Source organism: Scyliorhinus torazame, chromosome 5, assembly GCF_047496885.1.
Source record: "Scyliorhinus torazame isolate Kashiwa2021f chromosome 5, sScyTor2.1, whole genome shotgun sequence".
Lineage (NCBI taxonomy): Eukaryota > Metazoa > Chordata > Chondrichthyes > Carcharhiniformes > Scyliorhinidae > Scyliorhinus > Scyliorhinus torazame.
Window position 1 is genome coordinate 132,365,852 of NC_092711.1, and position 21,792 is coordinate 132,387,643.

Sequence of the window (21,792 nt, forward strand, 5' to 3'; positions counted from 1 at the left end):
CGATAACCTTTCGCCCCCCCCGATAACCTTTCGCCCCCACCCGATAACCTTTCGCCCCCCCTGATAACCTTTCGCCCGCCCCCCCCGATAACCTTTCGCCCCCCCCCTTGTTAATCAAGAATCTATCCATCTCTGCCTTAAAAATATTCAGAGACTCTGCTTCCACCGCCCTTTGAGGAAGAGACTCACCGCCCTCAGAGAAAATATTTCTCCTCATCTCCTTTTTAAATGGATGCCCCCTTATTTTTAAACAGTGACCCCCCCCCCCACTCAGTTCTGGATTCTCCCACAAGAAGAAACATCCTCTCCACATCCGCCCTGCCCAACGCCCCTCAGGATCTTAAAGGTTTCGATCAAGGCGCCTCTCGCTCTTCTCAACTCTGACGGATACAAACCCGGCCTGACCCAACCTTTCCCCATAAGGCAACCCGCCCACTCCTGGTATTAGTCTAGCACCGCAGCGACTCACCAAGGCTCCTTCGACAGCACCTTCCAAACCCATCACCTCTACCATCTAGAAGGACAAGGGGCAGCAGACACATGGGGAACTCCACCACCTGCAAGTTCCCCTCCGAGCCCCACACTCACCATCCTGACTGGGAAATATATCGGCCGTTCCTTCACTGTCGCCGGGTCACAATCCTGGACCTCCCTCCCTGACAGCACTGTGGGTGTTACCCACACCACACAGGGACTGCAGCCGGTTCGAGAAGGCGGCTCACCCACCACCTCCTCAAGGGGCAATTAGGGACGGGCAACAAATGCTGGGCCCGGCCAACAACACTCAATTCTCATAGATGAATGAAAAAAAACACCTCTGAATTCCTTCCAAAGCATTTGCTTCCTCCCTTAAATAATGACTCAATCTCCCAACAGCACACCCCACCAAAGTCCAAACTTTAGAGGTTGTGGTGAATGTGTAGTGCTAATAATTCACCAGTGCATTTGTATCATGTTCAGCTGTTGTGTTATGTTATTAACCCTGTGGGCTCCACCTATGGGCCATTGTGTGGCTTCACCCACAGGGGATATGTTGGGGCATGTACGGGCTCCGCCCATGGCTCCTCCCCTTAAGAGGCAGACTAAAGAGCAGCTGACCTGCAGGCCATTCCCAGTATTGTACCAGTCGCAGGCAGGCACTGTTCTAATCTGATTAAAACCACGGTTTACTTCTCCTCGTGTCTTTGAGTGAATTGATGGTCGCATCAATTTAATCAGCTTAAATACAACTATGGAATCAGCCCTCAAACCTGATAGACTGGAACTCGATCCGCAGGCCGCGGAGGCGAAATAAATTTTTTCGCACTGGCTTTGATGCTTCAAGGCCTACCTCACCGCGTCGTCCACTCCACCCGTCACTGATGAACAGAAGCTGAGCCTCCTCCACGCACGGGTGAGCCATCGCATTTCTGTCCAGCTCGACGAGGCCTCCTCCTACAGATGCCCTCACGCTGCTCTAACGCCTCTACATACGGCCTGTGAACGAGGTCTACGCGCGACACGTCTTCACCACTCGCCGCCAGCACCCCGGAGAGTCGCTAGATGACTACCTACGCGACCTCACAGCCCTCGCGCGCAACTGTAGCTACCAGGCCATTACGCCCACCCAACACATAGAGCTCGCCGTCCGAGACGTCAACGTGGCGGGCATCCGGTCAAATTATGTGAGACAGCGTCTGCTTGAAAAAGAGGCCCAGGACCTGGACGACACGGTAAGACTGGCTACCTCTCTGGTGGTTGTTTTTCAGAGCCTTACTGCGTTCCCCGCCGACCACGTGACCCCCTCATGGGCCCCCGACCAGAGACTACCCCAGGCTTGTGCCGCGCGGCCGCCCGCCCATCATGGGGGGCTGCCCTGCTATTTTTGCGCCTAGCCTCAACACCCCCGGCAGCACTCCCCGGCTCGCAACACGAACTGCAGCAGCTGCGGGTGAAAAGGACACTTCGCCAAGGTCTGCCTGGCCAGGTCTAAGAACTCAAACTCACAGACCCGATCCACAGACTCACAGGCCCGCAGACCTCGCAATGTGGCAGCGTGTCTGCCGACTCCGCCCCCGCACAACACGTGCGACTCACGGGGGTAGCCATCCTCCCCCATGCGGCCGGCCACGTGCGATCCATGGGGGCCGCCATCTTGGATGCCATCTTCCTCACCGCCCGCCACGCTTGACCAACGGGGGCCGCCGCCTTGGCTGCCATCTTCCACGCCGCTCGACGCGTACGATCTACACGGACAGTCATCGCGGGGCCGCCCCAGCACCTGCAATCACGCCGCCGGCTACCCGTAACTCAGTGCGGTCACCCTGGTCCAGTCGCGACCCAAGCACCTCCGGAGCTCCATGATGACCGTCCGGGTTAACGGGCACGAGACGCCTTACCTTTTCAACTCCGGGACAGAGAGCTTTGTTCACCCGGACATGGTAAGACGCTGCTCGCTCCCAATTTTTCCGACGCAACAAACCATCTCCCTCGCCTCTAGGTCACACTCGGTGCAAATCCAAGAGTGCATTACTGCAACCCTAGCGATACAGGACGCTGAGTACGCTAATTTTAAACTATATGTGCTCCCAGACCTCTGCGCTCCTCTCCTATTAGGACTCCACTTCCAATGTAACCTCAGGAGCCTAACTCTTAAGTTCTGGGGGCCCCTGCCCCCACACCATATGCAGCCTCGCGACCCTAAAAGTTGACCCTCCCCCTCTTCGCAAACCTCACCGCCGATTGCAAGCCAGTAGCCACCAGAAGCAGGCGGTGCAGTATGCAGGACAGGACGTTCATTAGGTCTGAGGTCCAGCGTCTCTTGCGGGAAGGGGTCATGAAGCCAGCAATAGCCCCTGGAGACCTCAGGTGGTGGTCGTCAAGACCGGGGAAAAGTTCCGGATGGTGGTTGATTACAGCCAGACCATTAACCGCTTTACGCAGCTCGATGCGTACCCCCTTCCCAGGATTGCAGACATGGTAAACCAGATCGCGCACTACCGCGTGTTCTCCACGGTGGATCTGATGTCTGCATACCACCAGCTCCCAATCCACCCGGAGGACCGCCACTACACGGTGTTTGAGGCAGACGGTCGCCTTTTCCATTTCCCCCGGGTCCCTTTTGGCGTCACGAATGGGGTTTTGGTGTTCCAACGAGCAATGGACCGAATGGTGGCCCAGTACGGGCTGCGGGCCACGTTTCCGTACTTGGATAATGTCACCACCTGCGGCCATGATCAGCAGGACCACGACACCAACCTCCACTGATTTCTCCAAACCGCCCAAAAACTCAACCTCACCTACAACAAGGAGAAATGCGTTTTCCGCACAACCAGGCTAGCCATCCTCGGCTACGTCGTGGAAAACGGGGTCCTAGGGCCCGACCCTAACTGTATGCTTTGTATCCTACAACTCCCTCTCCCTCACTGTCCCAAGGCCCTGAAGAGGTGCCTTGGATTCGTCTCCTATTACACCCAGTGGGTCCCCCAGTAGGCGGACAAAGCCCGCCCACTATTTAAGGCCTCCATTTTTCCACTTGCAGCCGAGGCCCGCCAGGCCTTCAACTGCCTCAAGGCGGACATCGCCAAAGCTGCAATGCGCGCGGTGGACGAGTCTGCCCCCTTCCAGGTGGAGAACGATGCCTCAGAGGTCGCTCTCGCCGCCACCCTCAACCAAGCAGGCAGACCGGTAGCGTTCTTTTCCCGCACCCTCACCACCTCTGAAATTCGGCAATCCTCGGTCGAAAAAGAAGCCCAAGCCATCATGGAAGCCGTACGGCACTGGAGGCACTACCTCGCTCGTAGGAGGCTTACCCTCGTCACCGACCAACGATCGGTAGTCTTCATGTTCGACAATACGCAGCGGGGCAAAATTAAGAACGATAAGATCTTGAGATGGAGGATCGAGCTCTCCACCTACAACTACGATTTGGTATATCGTCCTGGGAAGCTCAACGAGCCCCCAGATGCCCTGTCCCGCGGCACATGCACCAGCGCACAAGATGACCGACGACGGGCTATCCACGATGACCTCTGCCACCCAGGAGTCACCCAGCTTGCTCATTATATGAAGGCCCGCAACCTACCCTACTCCACCGATGAGGTCAGAGCTATAACCAGAGACTGCCAAATCTGTGCAGAGTGTAAACCGCACTTCTATCGACCCGATAAGGCCCACCTGGTAAAGGCGTCCCGGTCCTTTGAACGCCTCAGTATCGATTTCAAAGGGCCCCTCCCCTCCAATAACCGCAATACATACTTTCTCAACATCATAGATGAGTTCTCCCGTTTCCCATTTGCCATCCCCTGCCCCGATATGACCACTCCCACTGTCATTAAAGCCCTGCAGAGTGTCTTCACCCTGTTTGGTTTCCCCAGTTATGACCACAGTGACCGGCGCTCATCGTTCATGAGCGACGAACTGCGTCAGTACCTGCTCAGCAAGGGCATCGCCTCGAGCAGGACGACCAGTTATAACCCCAGGGGAAATGGGCAGGTGGAGAGGGAGAATGCAACGGTTTGGAAGACCGTCCTACTGACCCTGCGGTCCAGGAATCTCCCAGTTTCTCACTGGCAGGAGGTCCTCCCCGATGCGCTCCACTCTATCAGGTCCCTCCTTTGCACGGTCACAAACGTGACTCCTCATGACCGCTTGTTTGTTTTCCCTAGGGGAGCTACCTCAGGGGCCTCGCTTCCGTCCTGGCTGAAGACACCGAGACCAGTCCTCCTCCGAAAACATGTTTGGAGCCATAAGACCGACCCCCTGGTAGAGAGGGTCCAGCTCCTGCACTCCAACCCACACTATGCGTATATCAGACACCCCGATGGCCGACAAGATACCGTCTCTCTCTCCGGGACCTGGCACCTGCAGGCTCCACCACCACCACTGCAGCCCCCACACTATATCCCATCCTACCTACCATGTCCAGCGCCCCCACCCCTATATGGCTCCCACGCTCCCTCCCAGAAGAGCCGCTCCCGGAGTCCACGCCTGTGCCCGCTCCGGACCCACTTCCCCAGCCACCCGGACCGGCTGCAACACCAGTGCTTCGGCGGTCGCAGCGCACGATCCGTGTGCCGGACTGGCTGAACCTATGAGCCCGTCACCCACGCCGGACTTCATTTTTTAACAAGGGGTGAATGTAGTGAATGTATAGTGCTAATAATTCACCAGTGCATTTGTATCATGTTCAGCTGTTGTGTTATGTTGTTAACCCTGTGGGCTCCGCCTATGGGCCATTGTGTGGCTTCACCCACAGGGGATATGTTGGGGCATGTACGGGCTCCGCCCATGGCTCCTCCCCTTAAGAGGCAGACTAAAGAGCAGCTGACCTGTAGGCCGTTCCCAGTATTGTACCAGTCGCAGGCAGGCACTGTTCTAAGCTGATTAAAACCGCGGTTTACTTCTCCTCATGTCTTTGAGTGAATTGATGGTCGCCTCAAAGGTTGATGTCTCTCTTTCTTCCTTTGTTTCAGGAGGCCCTTCTGAACGGGGTTTGCTGCTCCCTGATCCAGGGGGGCACGTTTACAGACGCAGGCAATGCAACCCGGCAGGAATTGCTGGAGCTGTGTCAGGCCGTCGCAGAGCAGGAGCCTGAGTTTGTCTTGAAGGTAGCTGAGAGGGATAGAACCACACGGAGAAGCACCAGGGAATCCTTTGGATCTTTGTATGTCTAAGGGAGCTGTGTCCGTCCCAGTTGGTTCCCCATTCCGGTGTAGAACTGAACAATGGGTTTCGTCGGTTCACTGTGTTCGTTCGGTCTGGGGAGAACCATCAGATGGTGCGGGCACACTGGATCACATAAAGGCCACAGGTTCCGTGGCTGGGCTATGATGTGCTGTGTATTTAGTGATTTGTGTCCTCCCCAGATACAGGAGTGAGAGAGAGAGGGGGTTAGAGAGACCTCCCCAGATACAGGAGCGAGAGAGAGGGTTAGAGAGACCTCCCCAGATACAGGAGTGTGAGAGAGAGAGGGTTAGAGAGACCTCCCCAGATACAGGAGTGTGAGAGAGAGAGGGGGTTAGAGAGACCTCCCCAGATACAGGAGCGAGAGAGAGGGTTAGAGAGACCTCCCCAGATACAGGAGTGTGAGAGAGAGAGGGTTAGAGAGACCTCCCCAGATACAGGAGTGTGAGAGAGAGAGGGGGTTAGAGAGACCTCCCCAGATACAAGAGCGAGAGAGAGGGTTAGAGAGACCTCCCCAGATACAGGAGTGTGAGAGAGAGAGGGTTAGAGAGACCTCCCCAGATACAGGAGTGTGAGAGAGAGAGGGGGTTAGAGAGACCTCCCCAGATACAGGAGCGAGAGAGAGGGTTAGAGAGACCTCCCCAGATACAGGAGTGTGAGAGAGAGAGGGTTAGAGAGTCCTCCCCAGATACAGGGGTGTGAGAGAGAGAGGGGGTTAGAGAGTCCTCCCCAGATACAGGAGTGAGAGAGAGAGAGGGTTAGAGAGACCTCCCCGGGTACAGGAGTGAGAGAGAGAGGGGGTTAGAGAGTCCTCCCCAGATACAGGAGTGTGAGAGAGAGAGGGGGTTAGAGAGACCTCCCCAGATACAGGAGCGAGAGAGAGGGTTAGAGAGACCTCCCCGGGTACAGGAGTGAGAGAGAGAGGGGGTTAGAGAGTCCTCCCCAGATACAGGAGTGAGAGAGAGAGGGGGTTAGAGAGACCTCCCCAGATACAGGAGTGTGAGAGAGAGGGGGTTAGAGAGACCACACCAGATACAGGAATGTGTGAGAGAGAGAGAGAGAGAGAGAGGGTCAGAGAGACCTCCACAGATACAGGTGTGTGAGAGAGAGGGTTAGAGAAACCTCCCCTGACACAGGGGTGAGAGAGAGAGAGGGTTCGAGAGACCTCCCCAGATACAGGAGTGAGAGAGAGAGAGGGTTAGAGAGACTTCCCCAGATACAGGAGTGAGAGAGGGGGTTAGAGAGACCTCCCCAGATACAGGAGTGAGAGAGAGAGAGGGTTCGAGAGACCACCCCAGATACAGGAGTGAGAGAGAGAGAGGGTTAGAGAGACTTCCCCAGATACAGGAGTGAGAGAGGGGGTTAGAGAGACCTCCCCAGATACAGGAGTGTGAGAGAGAGAGAGGGTTAGAGAGACCTCCCCAGATACAGGAGTGTGAGAGAGAGAGGGTTAGAGAGACCTCCCCAGATACAGGAGTGAGAGAGAGAGAGGGTTAGAGAGACCACCCCAGATGCAGGAGTGAGAGAGAGAGGGTTAGAGAGACCTCCTTAGATACAGGAGTAAGAGAGAGAGAGGGTTAGAGAGACCTCCCCAGATACAGGAGTGAAAGAGAGGGGTTGAGAGAGACCTCTCCAGGTACAGGAGTGAGAGAGAGAGAGGGTTAGAGAGACCTCCCCTGACACAGGGGTGAGAGAGAGAGAGGGTTAGAGAGACCACCCCAGATACAGGAGTGTGAGAGAGAGGGTTAGAGAGACCACCCCAGATACAGGAGTGAGAGAGAGGGTTAGAGAGACCTCCCCAGATACAGGAGTGAGAGAGAGAGAGAGAGAGGGGGTTAGAGAGACCTCCCCAGATACAGGAGTGTGAGAGAGAGAGAGGGTTAGAGAAACCTCCCCTGACACAGGGGTGAGAGTGAGAGAGGGTTCGAGAGAGCACCCCAGATACAGGAGTGATAGAGAGAGATAGGGTTAGAGAGACCTCCCCAGATACAGGAGTGAGAGAGAGGGGGTTAGAGAGACCTCCCCAGATACAGGAGTGAGAGAGAGGGGGGGTTAGAGAGACCTCCCCAGATACAGGAATGAGAGAGAGATAGGGTTAGAGAGACCTCCCCAGATACAGGAGTGTGAGAGAGAGAGGGTTAGAGAGACCTCCCCAGATACAGGAGTGAGAGAGAGAGAGGGTTAGAGAGACCTCCCCAGATACAGGAGTGAGAGAAAGAGAGGGTTAGAGAGACCTCCCCAGATACAGGAGTGTGAGAGAGAGAGGGTTAGAGAGACCTCCCCAGATACAGGAGTGAGAGGGGGTTAGAGAGACCTCCCCAGATACAGGAGCGCGAGAGAGAGAGAGGGTTAGAGAGACCTCCCCAGATACAGGAGTGAGAGAGAGAGAGGGTTAGAGAGACCTCCCCAGATACAGGAGAGAGAGAGAGGGTTAGAGAGACCTCCCCAGATACAGGAGTGAGAGGGGGTTAGAGAGACCTCCCCAGATACAGGAGCGCGAGAGAGAGAGGGGGTTAGAGAGACCTCCCCAGATACAGGAGTGAGAGAGAGAGGGTTAGAGAGACCTCCCCAGATACAGGAGAGAGAGAGAGGGTTAGAGAGACCTCCCCAGATACAGGAGAGAGAGAGAGGGTTAGAGAGACCTCCCTAGATTCAGGAGTGTGAGAGAGAGGGTTAGAGAGACCACCCCAGATGCAGGAGTGAGAGAGGGTTAGAGAGACCTCCCCAGATACAGGAGTGAAAGAGAGGGGGTGAGAGAGACCTCCCCAGATAGTGTGAGAGAGGGTTAGAGAGACCTCCCCAGATACAGAGGTGAGAGAGAGAGGGTTAGAGAGACCTCCCCAGATACAGGAGTGTGAGAGAGGGGGTTAGAGAGACCACCCCAGATACAGGAATGTGTGAGAGAGAGGGTTAGAGAGACCACCCCAGATACAGAGGTGAGAGAGGGTTAGAGAGACCTCCCCAGATACAGGAGTGTTAGAGAGAGGGGGTTAGAGAGACCTCCCTAGATGCAGGAGCGAGAGAGAGGGTTAGAGAGACCACCCCAGATGCAGGAGTGAGAGAGAGAGGGTTAGAGAGACCTCCCCAGATACAGAGGTGAGAGAGAGAGGGTTAGAGAGACCTCCCCAGATACAGGAGTGAGAGAGAGAGAGGGTTAGAGAGACCTCCCCAGATACAGGAGTGAAAGAGAGAGGGGGTTAGAGAGACCTCCCCAGATACAGGAGAGAGAGAGAGGGTTAGAGAGACCTCCCCGGGTATAGGAGTGAGAGAGAGAGGGGGTTAGAGAGTCCTCCCCAGATACAGGAGTGAGAGAGAGAGGGGGTTAGAGAGACCTCCCCAGATACAGGAGTGTGAGAGAGAGGGGGTTAGAGAGACCTCCCCAGATACAGGAGTGTGAGAGAGCGGGGGTTAGAGAGACCACCACAGATACAGAGGTGAGAGAGAGAGAGGGTTAGAGAGACCTCCCCAGATACAGGAGTGAGAGAGAGAGGGGGTTAGAGAGACCTCCCCAGATACAGGAGTGAGAGAGAGAGAGAGTTAGAGAGACCTCCCCAGATACAGGAGTGTGAGAGAGAGGGGGTTGGAGAGACCTCCCCAGATACAGGAGTGAGAGAGAGAGAGAGTTAGAGAGACCTCCCCAGATACAGGAGTGTGAGAGAGAGGGGGATAGAGAGACCACCCCAGATACAGGAAGGTATGAGAGAGGGGGTTAGAGAGACCTCCCCAGATAGTGTGAGAGAGGGTTAGAGAGACAACCCCAGATACAGAGGTGAGAGAGAGAGGGTTAGAGAGACCTCCCCAGATACAGGAGTGAGAGAGAGAGAGAGGGTTAGCGAGACCTCCCCAGATACAGGAGTGAAAGAGAGAGGGGGTGAGAGAGACCTCTCCAGGTACAGGAGTGAGAGAGAGAGGGTTAGAGAGACCTCCCCAGATACAGGAGTGAGAGAGGGTTAGAGAGACCACCCCAGATACAGGAGTGTGAGAGAGAGGGTTAGAGAGACCTCCCCAGATACAGGAGAGAGAGAGAGGGTTAGAGAGACCTCCCCAGATACAGGAGTGTGAGAGAGAGGGTTAGAGAAGCCTCCCCTGACACAGGGGTGAGAGAGAGAGGGTTAGAGAGATAACCCCAGATACAGAGGTGAGAGAGAGAGGGTTAGAGAGACCTCCCCAGATACAGGAGTGAGAGAGAGAGAGGGTTAGCGAGACCTCCCCAGATACAGGAGTGAAAGAGAGAGAGGGTTAGAGAGACCTCCCCAGATACAGGAGTGAGAGAGGGTTAGAGAGACCTCCCCAGATACAGGAGTGAGAGAGGGTTAGAGAGACCACCCCAGATACAGGAGTGTGAGAGAGAGGGTTAGAGAGACCTCCCCAGATACAGGAGAGAGAGGGCTAGAGAGACCTCCCCAGATACAGGAGTGTGAGAGAGAGGGTTAGAGAAGCCTCCCCTGACACAGGGGTGAGAGAGAGAGGGTTAGAGAGACCACCCCAGATACAGGAGTGAGAGAGAGAGAGAGAGAGAGGGTTAGAGAGACCTCCCCAGATACAGGAGAGAGAGAGAGAGAGGGTTAGAGAGACCACCCCAGATACAGGAGAGAGAGAGAGGGTTAGAGAGACCTCCCCAGATACAGGAGAGAGAGGGTTAGAGACACCTCCCCAGATACAGGAGAGAGAGAGAGAGAGGGGGTTAGAGAGACCTCCCCAGATACAGGAGTGTGAGAGAGAGAGAGAGAGAGGGGGTTAGAGAGACCTCCCCAGATACAGGAGTGTGAGAGAGAGAGAGAGGGTTAGAGAGACCTCCCCAGATACAGGAGTGAGGGAGAGAGGGGGTTAGAGAGACCGCCCCAGATACAGGAGAGAGAGAGGGATTCCACTCCCCTGGGTGACTGGCTGAGTGAAGTTTGACCTTGGTCCTTTGATGTTGAAATGTCGGTGACTGGCGGGGGGAAGCGAGAGTGTGTCCGGGGTGGTGAGTGCTTTGTGAGGTCATTGGTTTCCTACCCTGTGCGCATTTTGAAGGGGTGGGGAGGGCAGAGGGAATGACGAGGGGGCGCGGCACAAGGGCAGGGGAAGCAAGCGGGGTTGGGGGGTGGGTGATTATAATTCTTCATCTCCTGATATCTGGTCACTGACACCTTTCTCTCTCTTCTCTCCCCCCCCCCCCCCCCCCCCAGGTTGCCCTGTATACCCGGCAGGAGCTAAACATTCGTAGCACCGCCAACTTCCTGTTGGCCCTGAGCGCCTGGCTCCCTCCCTGTCGGCCCCACCTGCGGCGCTACTTCTGCCGGGCAGTGCGGCTGCCCTCGGACTGGATCGAGGTGGCTAAGATATACCAGGTACACTGGCGGAGCGGGCATGGATATGCCAGGTGCACCGGGGAAGGTTTGGTGATGGGTCGGGGAGGGGGCAAGATTTACAACCTACACCGGGGGAGTGGGCAGCGGGGGCTTTGGGGAAAAGATTTGCCAGGTGCACTGGGAGAGAGCGGGAAGATATATCCGGTACACTCGGGCAGAAAGGGGAGGAGATTTCAGGTACACTGTGGGGAAGATGGTAGATTTACCAGGTGCAGGGCAGCACGGTGGCGCAGTGGGTTAGCCCCGCTGCCTCACGGCGCCAAGGACCCAGGTTCGATCCCGGCCCTGGGTCACTGTCCGTGTGAAGTTTGCATATTCTCCCCGTGTCTGCGTGGGATTCGCCCCCACAACCCAAAGATGTGCCGGGTAGGTGGATTGGCCACACTAAATTGCCCCTTTTTTGGAAAGAAATAATTGGACACTCTAAATTCATTTAAAAAAAAAAAGGATTTACCAGGTGCACTGGGGGAGAGGGGGAAAGATATATCAGGTGCACACATGCAGAGCGGGGAGGATATTTTGGGTACACTGTGTGGGGATTGGGGGTAGGTTTACCAGATGTACTTGCGTGTCTCTAGTTGATTCCTCTATCTCTTTCTCCTCCACTCTTGGCCCACCACCCCCCTCCCAGAGCCTGGCTGTGAGCAGCAGGAAGATAGCTCCTTACCCTTCCTGCCTGCGCCGGTCCCTGGCCGACAGCTTCAAGCTTTTCGACGAGTACCAGCTGGCCAAGTACAACACCAGGAAGCAGCGATGCAAGAGCGATCCGCGGAAGCAGAGGCGGGTGAGTGGAGGGGACAGAGTGCCAGCGACAGGACTGTGGTTGACTCCGAAACGGCCCAGCAAGGCACTCCGATCAAGGGGCATTAAGGGATGGGCCATAAATGCTGGGCCCAGCCCCCTCAACGGATTTCACTGCCAGGCCAACCACTAGAACAGGATAGAGGCCGGGCACGTCCCAAATGGAGAACAGATGACCACGGGGGCGGGCGCCATTAAAATGTCACATCGCAGAAGTCGCCAAAATGGTCAAAAGTCTAAAGGCTGGCTGACCTTTTATAGCTTAAGGAGGGGGCAAGAAGCATTCTCGTTTCTACACCTGGAGCACAGCTCCTGACGCCGCGCCTTCGGAAAGATATACTGATATAAGAACTAGGAGCAGGAGTAGGCCATTCAGCCCCTCGAGCCCGCTCCACCACTCAGTATGATCCCAGCTGATTTCCTGCCTCTTCTCCATAACCCTTCAACCCATTGCTCATAAAATATCTGTCTATCTCCTCCTTGTGATATGCATCACTGTAAATACACAAGGGGTTAATGTAAATACACGACAACTAAGTAAACACTAGAGGGAGCACCAGAGACGTCATGACATGCAGACATACAGCTAATGAACACACACAACAGAATACGACCAATGAGCAGTCAAGACATGACACTACCACAAGGGGGCATTACACAACTCGTATACAAGGACAGGGCACACATGCTCTTTCTCTTTCCACAGACGACGCTTGGAGAGAAGGACAGGGGCAGATCAGAAGCATCACACCCACCACGTGGCTTAGAGCCGACTGGTTAGTTAGACTGAGTTACTATAGCAAGATTAGCAGGAGAGTCGAACTCCTAGAGTACTCATAGAGGTGGGCAGCAGGGTAGCCTTGTGGATAGCACAATTGCTTCACAGCTCCAGGGTCCCAGGTTCGATTCCGGCTTGGGTCACTGTCTGTGCGGAGTCTGCACATCCTCCCCGTGTGTGCGTGGGTTTCCTCCGGGTGCTCCGGTTTCCTCCCACAGTCCAAAGATGTGCAGGTTAGGTGGATTGGCCATGATAAATTGCCCTTAGTGTCCAAAATTGCCCTTCGTGTTGGGTGGGGTTACTGGGTTATGGGGATAGGGTGGCGGTGTTGACCTTGGGTAGGGTGCTCTTTCCAAGAGCCGGTGCAGACTCGATGGGCCGAATGGCCTCCTTCTGCACTGTAAATTCGATGATAATCTATGAGAACTGTGCTAATGGTTCAATAAATCACGTTGAACTTGCGTCAATGTCTGGAGTATCTTTTGGTCAAAGCTGCATCGAGTTGCAACCCATGTTATCCCAGAGTACATAACACGACACTCCTCAAAATGATTCAATGTTCCGACATCCACTGCACTCTGAGGGAGTGAATTCCACAGATTCATGACCCTTTGAGAGAAGTAATTTCTCTTCATCTCTGCATTAAATATACTACCCCTGATCTTAAAACTATGACGTCTCATTCCAGATTGCCCCACAAGAGGAAACATCCGCTCTTACGCCGACTTTGTCCATACCTTTTATCATCTTGTATACGTCAATTAGATCTCCTCTCATTCTTCTAAACTCAAGGGCATGTAGGCCTAAACTGCTCCATCTCTCCTCGTACGACAAACCCCTCATCGCTGCAATCAATCCAGCGAACCCCCCCCTGAACTGCCTGTAATGATTTAGATTGAAATTTATTGTCACTGTACCGAGGTACCGTGAAAAGTATTCTGTGCACCGTCCAGACCGATCGTTCCCTACATGAAAAACCGAGGACATGCGATAAATACACAATGTAACGACATAGACATTGGGTGAAGCGTGTAGTTAACGACACAGTAGAGAGAAGACGTGTGGAGCGATCAGTTCGATCTATAAGAAGATCATTCAGGTGTAATGCAGCGACATTACCTCCTCGAGTAAGGGGAGCAAACTGGACACAATGCTCCAGGTGCAATCTTACCAATGCCTTGTACAGTAGCAGCAACAACACTTCCCGACTTTTATACCCTATTCCTTTGGCTATAAAAGCCAAAATTCCATTTGTCTTCCTTCCTACCTGCTGTGCCTGCAGACTAGTTTTCTGTGCTTCATGCACAAGGACACCCAGATCCCTCTGTACTGAAGCACTCTGAAGTTCCTCGCCATTTGGATAATAAGTTGCCTTTGTATTTTTCCGACAAAAATGGATAACCTCAAACGTATCCACGCTAAATTTTGGCCCACTCGCTTATCTATATCCGTTTGCAAATTTCTTATTCCCTCATTGCAACTTATTATACCACCTATTTTAGTGTGATTTGCAAATTTGGTTATAGTACCTATCCCTGCATCCAAGTCATTAATATGTTATAAACCGGGCAGCACGGTGGCACAGTGGTTAGCATTGCTGCCTCACGGCGCCGAGGTCCCAGGTTCGATTCTGGGTCACTGTCCGTGTGGAGTTTGCACGTTTTCCCCGTGTTTGCGTGGGTTTCGCCCCCACAACCCAAAGATGTGCAGGGTAGGTAGATTGGCCACGCTAAATTGCCCCTTCATGGAAAAATGAATTGGGTACACTAAATTTATTTTATAAAAAAATGTTATAAATAGCTTGGGCCTAAGGGCAGCACAGTGGAGCAGTGGTTAGCGCTGTTGCCTCACGGCGCTGAGGTCCCAGGTTCGATCCCGGCTCTGGGTCACTGTCCGTGTGGAGTTTGCACATTCTCCCTGTGTTTGCGTGGGTTTCGCCCCCACAACCCAAAGACGTGCAGGGTAGGCGGATTGGCCACTCTAAAATTGCCCCTAAATTGGAAAAATGAATTGGTTACTCTAAATTTATTTATTTTTAATTAAAAAATAAATAGCTGGGGCCTCGAAAGACTGAACCCACTGGAACCCCCACGAGCTACATCTTGCTAACCAGAAAAAGACGCGTGAACGACATTTGGACTCTCGAGGGTTAAATTGCGAGGCCGGATGTCACAGGCTAGGATTGTAATGCCTTAGAATTCAGGAGATTAAGGGGTGATTTAATCAAGATTTGAAGGTATGAAGGGGAACTGACAGGGCCCAGAACGAGAGACGATATTTCCATTCCTTGGGGGAATTCCAGACCGATGGGAGGAGGGGAGGGGGGAGCGGAATCTAATTAAAGTCGATCGTTCAGGAGCGGAATTCGGATGCGTTTCCAACAGGGAAGAGTTTGGAATGCTCTCCCACAAACGGTTGCTTGACCAATCCTGAAGTACAAGTGTGAGATTGAGATTTTTCTAATCAAGGGTGTTGAGGGGCAAAGGCAGGGGGGTGGAATTAGGCCTCCGAGCAGTCGTGATGTCATTGCACGGTAGGTCGGACGCGAGGGGCAGAACGACCTCCTCCTGCCCCTGCAGCTCTCTTATTTATTGCCTCCTCTGTTTTGCAGATTCAGAAACCGCCGTCAGACTTGCTCATTGCCAAGTGGTCGAAATGTTTGTCCCTCGCAAAGGCTGACGTGACACAACTTGTTCGTACCTCATTTGTTTTCAAACAAATATTTTTTATTCTCCTCTTTTTCCACTCTTTCATCAAGCCAACAATAACAAATACAACAGCAATCCCCCAACCCGCATCTCCTCCAACATACAAACCCAAACCTTCCCCCTGCATCCCAAATACAGAACAAGAAAAAAACAAGAGTATCCCCTATATGGTACACAATAGCCCATACACTCAACCCCCCCCCCGCTAACGCCCGCTAATGTTCGATGGCATCCAATTCTTGAAGGTGCATGTTAAACAATGGCCATGAATTGTAGAACCCCTCCATCCTTCCCCTCAACTCAACCTTCACCTTCTCGAGTGTCAAAAGCCCCCAACAGATCCCCCTCCCGCCAAGCCGAGGCGGAGAGACTGACATCCCCTCCCAACAAGATCAAGCTTCGGGCAAAGAGCGAGGCGAAGGCTAAGCTAACTGCCCCCGCACCTGCCTGCAGCCCAGGCTGGTCCGACACCCCCCGAATATGGCTTCTCAGGGGCCCTGGTTCGAACCACCCCCGAGATTACCTTAAAGGCCTCCGTCCAATACCCCTCCAGTTTTGGACAGGACCAGAACATGGTTAGCGGGGCTCCTCCCACAGCGTTCACAAGCATCATCCAGCCCCTCAAAGAGTCGGCTCATCCTCGCCCTCGTGAAATGCGCCCTATATACCACCTTCAACTGTATCAGCCCCAACCTCCCGCACGAGGCTGAGGCGTTGTTCGTACCTCATAATCCTGATAACCAATCACAGGATTTCAGAAATTCCTCTTCCTGTTCACTCTCCTGCCTTCCAGTGTCTGCACTCTTTGTTTATTATGAACCTGATGTCTTCTGGAACTGCATAGGTCCATTGGGATTGTGTAGAGTGGGAGTGAATGGGAATGGGGTTGGGTCCATTAGGATTGTACAGTGGGAGTGAATGGGAAGGGGTTTGGGTCCATTGGGATTGTGCACTGGGAGTGAATGGGAAGGGGTTTGGATCCATTGGGATTGTGTACAGTGGGAGTTAATGGGAAGGGATTTGTGTCCATTGGGATTGTGGACAGTGGGAGTGAATGGGAAGGGGTTTAGGTCCATTGGGATTGTGTACAGTGGGAGTGAATGGGAAAGGGTTTGGGTTCATTGGGATTGTGTACAGTGGGAGTGAATGGGAAGGGGTTTGGGTCCATTGGGATTGTGTACAGTGGGAGTGAATGGGAAGGGGTTGGGGTCCATTGAGATTGTGGACAGTGGGAGGGAATGGGTAGGAGGTTGGGTTCATTTGGATTGTGTACAGTGGGAGTGAATGGGAAGGGGTTTGGGTCCATTGGAATTGTGTACAATGGGAGTGAATGGGAAGGTATTTGGGTCCATTGGTATTGTGTACAGTGGGAGTGAATGGGAAGGGGTTTCACTCCATTGGGATTGTGTACAATGGGAGGGAATGGGAAGGGGTTTGGGTCCATTGGGATTGTGTACAATGGGAGTGAATGGGAAGGGGTTTCACTCCATTGTGATTGTGTACAATGGGAGTGAATGGGAAGGGGTTTGGGTCCATTAGGATTGTGGACAGTGGGAAGGGGTTTGGGTCCATTGGAATTGTGTACAATGGGAGTGAATGGGAAGGGGTTCATACATATTTGATTCATGACCTGAAGTGGAATGATATTTTCTGTGCTGCAATCTGAATAACTGTTACCTCTGCCTCCCCCCCTCTCTCGCTCTCTCTCTGCCTCCCCCCCTCTCTCTCTCTCTGCCTCCCCCTCTCTCTCTCGCTGCCTCCCCCTCTCTCTCTCTCGCTGCCTCCCCCTCTCTCTCTCTCTCGCTGCCTCCCCCTCTCTTGGGCCCTGTCTGGCTCTATCGCTCCATCTGTCAGGTGGCTGAATCTTCCCCAGCTCAGAAGGAGAACAAGCCAAAGGATCATTTCTCTCTGAAGAAGCTGGTCCGTTGGCTCCACCTCAAGGAGCCGGCCTATGACATCATGTGCCTGCTGGGTCGAAGGTGAGTGCCAACGTCGGAGAATTGACTCTGATATCTCCTATTGGAGAGCATCGTCGGAGACCCTCCCTTCGAGGGTGATGTCCGCTTAAGGTTGCGTGTTTCTGCCGTCCCTCCTCCTGTGTCTGAACAGTGGTGCATTCCATTGGCACACGGGCGTGGAAATCTCGTGATAATGGGCTCCGGAGTGTGGGATTTCCTACCTTTTCTTTCCAGACTAACACCCGGGATGGGTGACTCATCTCCTGAGGAAAGGTTGGACAGGCTAGGCTTCGAGCCGTTGGAGTTGACACAGAAACATGGAAAGTAGGAGCAGGAGGAGGCCATTCGGCCCTTCGAGCCTGCTCCGCCATTCTTTGTGATCATGACTGATCATCCAACTCGATAGCCTGATCCTGCCTCTTTCCTCCATTTCCTGCCATTTCCAAGTTCTACATCTAACTACGTCGTGAAAATATACAAGGTGTTGGCCTCGCCTCCTTCCTGTGGCAGACCCCCCCCCCCCCCATTCGTCTGAATTCAAGCATGGTAGCACAATGGTTGCTTCACAGCGCTGGGGTCCCAGGTTCGATTCCCGGCTTGGTTCACTGTCTGTGTGGAGTCTGCACGTCCTCCCCGTGCCTGCGTGGGTTTCCTCCGGGTACTCCGGTTTCCTCCCACAAGTCCAAAGATGTGCGAGTTAGGCAGATTGTCCATGATAAATAGTGTCCAAAAAGGTGAGGTGGGGTTACGGGGATAGGGTGGAGGTGTGGGGCTTAAGTGGGGTGCTCTTTACAAGAGCCAGTGCAGACTCGATGGGCCGAATGGCCTCCTGCACTGTAAATTCTATGTATTTTAACCAACTCAACTCTCCTCTTGTATCAGTCCCACCATCCTGTGAATCGGCCTGGTAAATCTTGCTGCACCTTCTCCAGAGCAAGAACATCCTTCCTCAGAGAAGGAGACCAAACTATACACGACATTCCAGGTGTGGTCTTGCCATAATTGCAGCAACTGTATAATTGCAGCAACTCATCCCTGCTGCTGCACGGATGATGTGCAGACTCCGCACAGACAGTGACCCAAGCCGGAATCGAACCTGGGACCCTGGAGCTGTGAAGCAATTGTGCTACCCACAATGCTACCGTGCTGCCCCAAATGAAAATCGCTTATTGTCACAAGCAGGCTTCAAATGAAGTTACTGTAAAAAGCCCCTAGTCGCCACATTCCGGCGCCTGTTCGGGGAGGCTGTTACGGGAATTGAACCCACGCTGCTGGCCGCCTTGGTCTGCTTTCAAAGCCAGCGATTTAGCCCTGTGCTAAACCAGCCCCTTGAGTGACTGGTGTACGAGGATACCCAGGTCTCGTTGCACACTCCCTTCTCTTAATTTATGACCATTCAGCTAATAGCCTGCCTTCTCGTTTTTGCTACTAAAGTGGATAACCTCGCATTTATCCATGTAAACTGTATCTGAAATTAATTTTCCCACTCACTCAACTTGTCCAAATCACACTGAAGGATCTCTGCATCCTCCTCACAGCTCACCCTCCCACCCAACTTTGTGTCTTCTGCAAATTGGACACAAATATTACATTTTGTTTCCTCATCTAAATCATTAAGATATATTGTGAATAGCTGGGATCCTAGCACCGATCCCTGTGGTACCGCACTGGTCACTGCCTGCCAATATGAAAAAAGATTTGTTTATTCCTCCTTTGTTTCCTGTCAGCCAACCAGTTTTCTCTCCAGTTCAATACACTACCCCTAATCTCATGCTCTTTAATTTTACACGCTAATCTCTTGTGTTATGGGCCAGGGTTTAGAGAACCCCAAAGTGTATCATGGAGTCAACCTGAGCCACAACTTTTACTAGATTGTGGTATGGGGAGCACATGGCCCACTCTACAGGTGTGGTACAGCAGAAATGGAAAAGTAGTTTTTAAAGCAAAACAATGTTTATTCTATGAACTCAAGTTAACCTTTTTAAAACATACAGTGAACATCTTAGCAACCATCAATTCAAATACAACCCCCAAAGAATACAACACTAAGTAACCCTTTAAGCTTTCCTTTTTAACGTCCATACGACTAAAAAACAAAACCTTCAACAGAAGCACATCAGGTTAAAGTCACTACTGAAAACATTTAGAATTCTGAATTCACCAAATGATCAAGAGATAGTCTTTTGATGGCAGAGAGAACAGCAGTACACCTGCTTGGTCTGGCTTCAGCTCCAACGCTGAAAACGAAACCAAAAACTCACTCTACAGCAGCCTGCTCAAAAACGAAAGTAAAAAGCTGACAGACAGCCCAGCTGCACCCACTCTCTGACATCACTGCAGTAGTAAACACCATTTCTTAAAGGTACTCTCACTACAGATATTTCTATACATACCCATTTATAACCACCCATTTCTTAAAGATACTCTCACATGACATATGTGGGACGTTTGTCGAAAATCTTCAGAAAGTCCAAATATACCACATCCACATGGCTCCCCTTCGTATCCTCCACTAGTTATTCCAGAGAATTCCAGTTGATTTGTCAAGCATGATTTCCCTTTTGTAAATGCCATGCTGACTGTCCAATCCTGCCAATATTTTCGAAGTGCTCTGCTGTTTAGAAGATTAAGAGATGACTTTAAAAAAAAATATATATTTTATTGAAATTTTTTTCCAAACAACAATTTTTCCCTCTTACAAAGCAAACGAAACAATAACAAAACAGAATTTTTTAACAATACTCAAGTAACAAAACCCCATTATCTATTGACCTAAACTAAACTAAACCCCCCCCCCCGGGTTGCTGCTGCTGGTCATCTGTCTTCCCTCTAACGTTCCCCTAGGTAGTCGAGAAATGGCTGCCACCGCCTGGTGAACCCTTGAGCCGATCCTCTCAGGGCAAACTTTATCTGCTCCAGTTTAATGAACCCCGCCATATCATTTACCCAGGCCTCCAGTCCGGGGGGTTTCGCCTCCTTCCACATGAGTAGGATCCTGCGCCGGGCTACTAGGGACGCAAAGGCCACGACATCGGCCTCTTTCGCCTCCTGCACTCCCGGCTCTTCCGCAACTCCAAATAGAGCTAACCCCCAGCCTGGTTTGACCCGGGCCTTCACCAACTGCGAAATCACTCCCGTCACTCCCTTCCAATACCCTTCCAGTGCCGGGCATGCCCAAAACATATGTGCGTGGTTTGCCGGGCTCCCGCCACACCTCCCACATTTGTCCTCCACTCCAAAGAACCTGCTCAATCTTGCCCCCGTTATGTGTGCTCTATGTAGCACCTTAAATTGAATCAGGCTCTAAGCCTGGCGCATGAGGAAGAGGAATTTACCCTGCTTAGGGCATCAGCCCACATACCCTCCTCTATCTCCTCCCCTAATTCTTCCCACTTTCCATTTAGTTCGCCCACCGACTCCTCCCCCTCTTCCCTCATCTCTCTATAAATCTCTGACACCTTGCCCTCTCCGACCCACACCCCTGAAAGCACCCTGACCTGTATCCCCTGTGTCTGGAGCAACGGAAATTCCCTCACCTGTTGTCTAGTAAACGCCCTCACCTGCATATATCGCAAGAAATTTCCCCGGGGCAACTTATACTTTTCCTCCAATGCTCCCAAGCTCGCAAAAGTCCCATCTATAAATAAATCTCCCACCTTCCTAATTGCCAACTGGTACCAGCTCTGAAATCCTCCATCCATTCTTCCTGGGGCAAACCTATGGTTGTTCCTGATAGGGGACCCCACCAGGGCTCCCCGCACCCCTCTCTGTCGCCTCCACTGTCCCCAGATATTCAGTGTTGCCGCCACCACCGGGTTCGTGGTAAACTTTTTAGATGAGAACGGTAGCGGCGCCGTCACCAGCGCCTCTAAACTCGTCCCTTTACAGGACTTTCTCTCCAGTCTTTTCCACGCCGCTCCCTCACCCTCCATCATCCATCTACGTATCATTGCCACATTGGCGGCCCAATAGTAATCACCCAAGTTCGGTAGTGCCAGTCCTCCTCTGTCCCTACTACGCTGAAGGAACCCCCTCCTTACTCTCGGAACTTTCCCTGCCCACACGAAGCTCGTGATGCTCCTGTCTATTTTATTAAAAAAGGTCTTGGTGATTAGTATAGGGAGACATTGAAATACAAATAAGAACCTCGGGAGGACCATCATCTTAATTGCTTGCACCCTGCCCGCCAGCGATAGAGGCTGCATGTCCCACCTCTTGAAGTCCTCCTCCATTTGTTCTACCAGCCGTGTCAGATTGAGTCTGTGCAAGGTTCCCCAGCTCCTAGCGATCTGAATCCCCAGGTATCGGAAGTTTCTTTCCACTTTCCTTAGCGGTAAGCCTTCTATCTCTCTACTCTGGTCCCCTGGATGTATCACAAATAATTCACTCTTCCCCATGTTTAGCCTATACCCCGAGAATTCCCCGAACCCCCTCAAAATTCGCATAACCTCTATCATCCCCCCCCGCTGGGTCCGACACGTATAACAATAGGTCATCTGCGTATAACGAGACTCAGTATTCTTCTCCCC

General features: G+C 52.7%; 1 protein-coding gene across 1 annotated transcript in view; it reads left to right on the plus strand.

The window, feature by feature from the left end:
- Positions 1-21,792, plus strand: part of LOC140417921 (telomerase protein component 1-like) — a 135,028-nt gene that overhangs the window by 84,295 nt on the left and 28,941 nt on the right. The window contains exons 4-8 of the mRNA XM_072501353.1: positions 5,454-5,588; positions 10,836-10,997; positions 11,650-11,802; positions 15,209-15,289; positions 17,160-17,284. Coding sequence (XP_072357454.1) covers positions 5,454-5,588; positions 10,836-10,997; positions 11,650-11,802; positions 15,209-15,289; positions 17,160-17,284 — 656 coding nt within the window. The remainder of the gene's footprint in view (positions 1-5,453; positions 5,589-10,835; positions 10,998-11,649; positions 11,803-15,208; positions 15,290-17,159; positions 17,285-21,792) is intronic.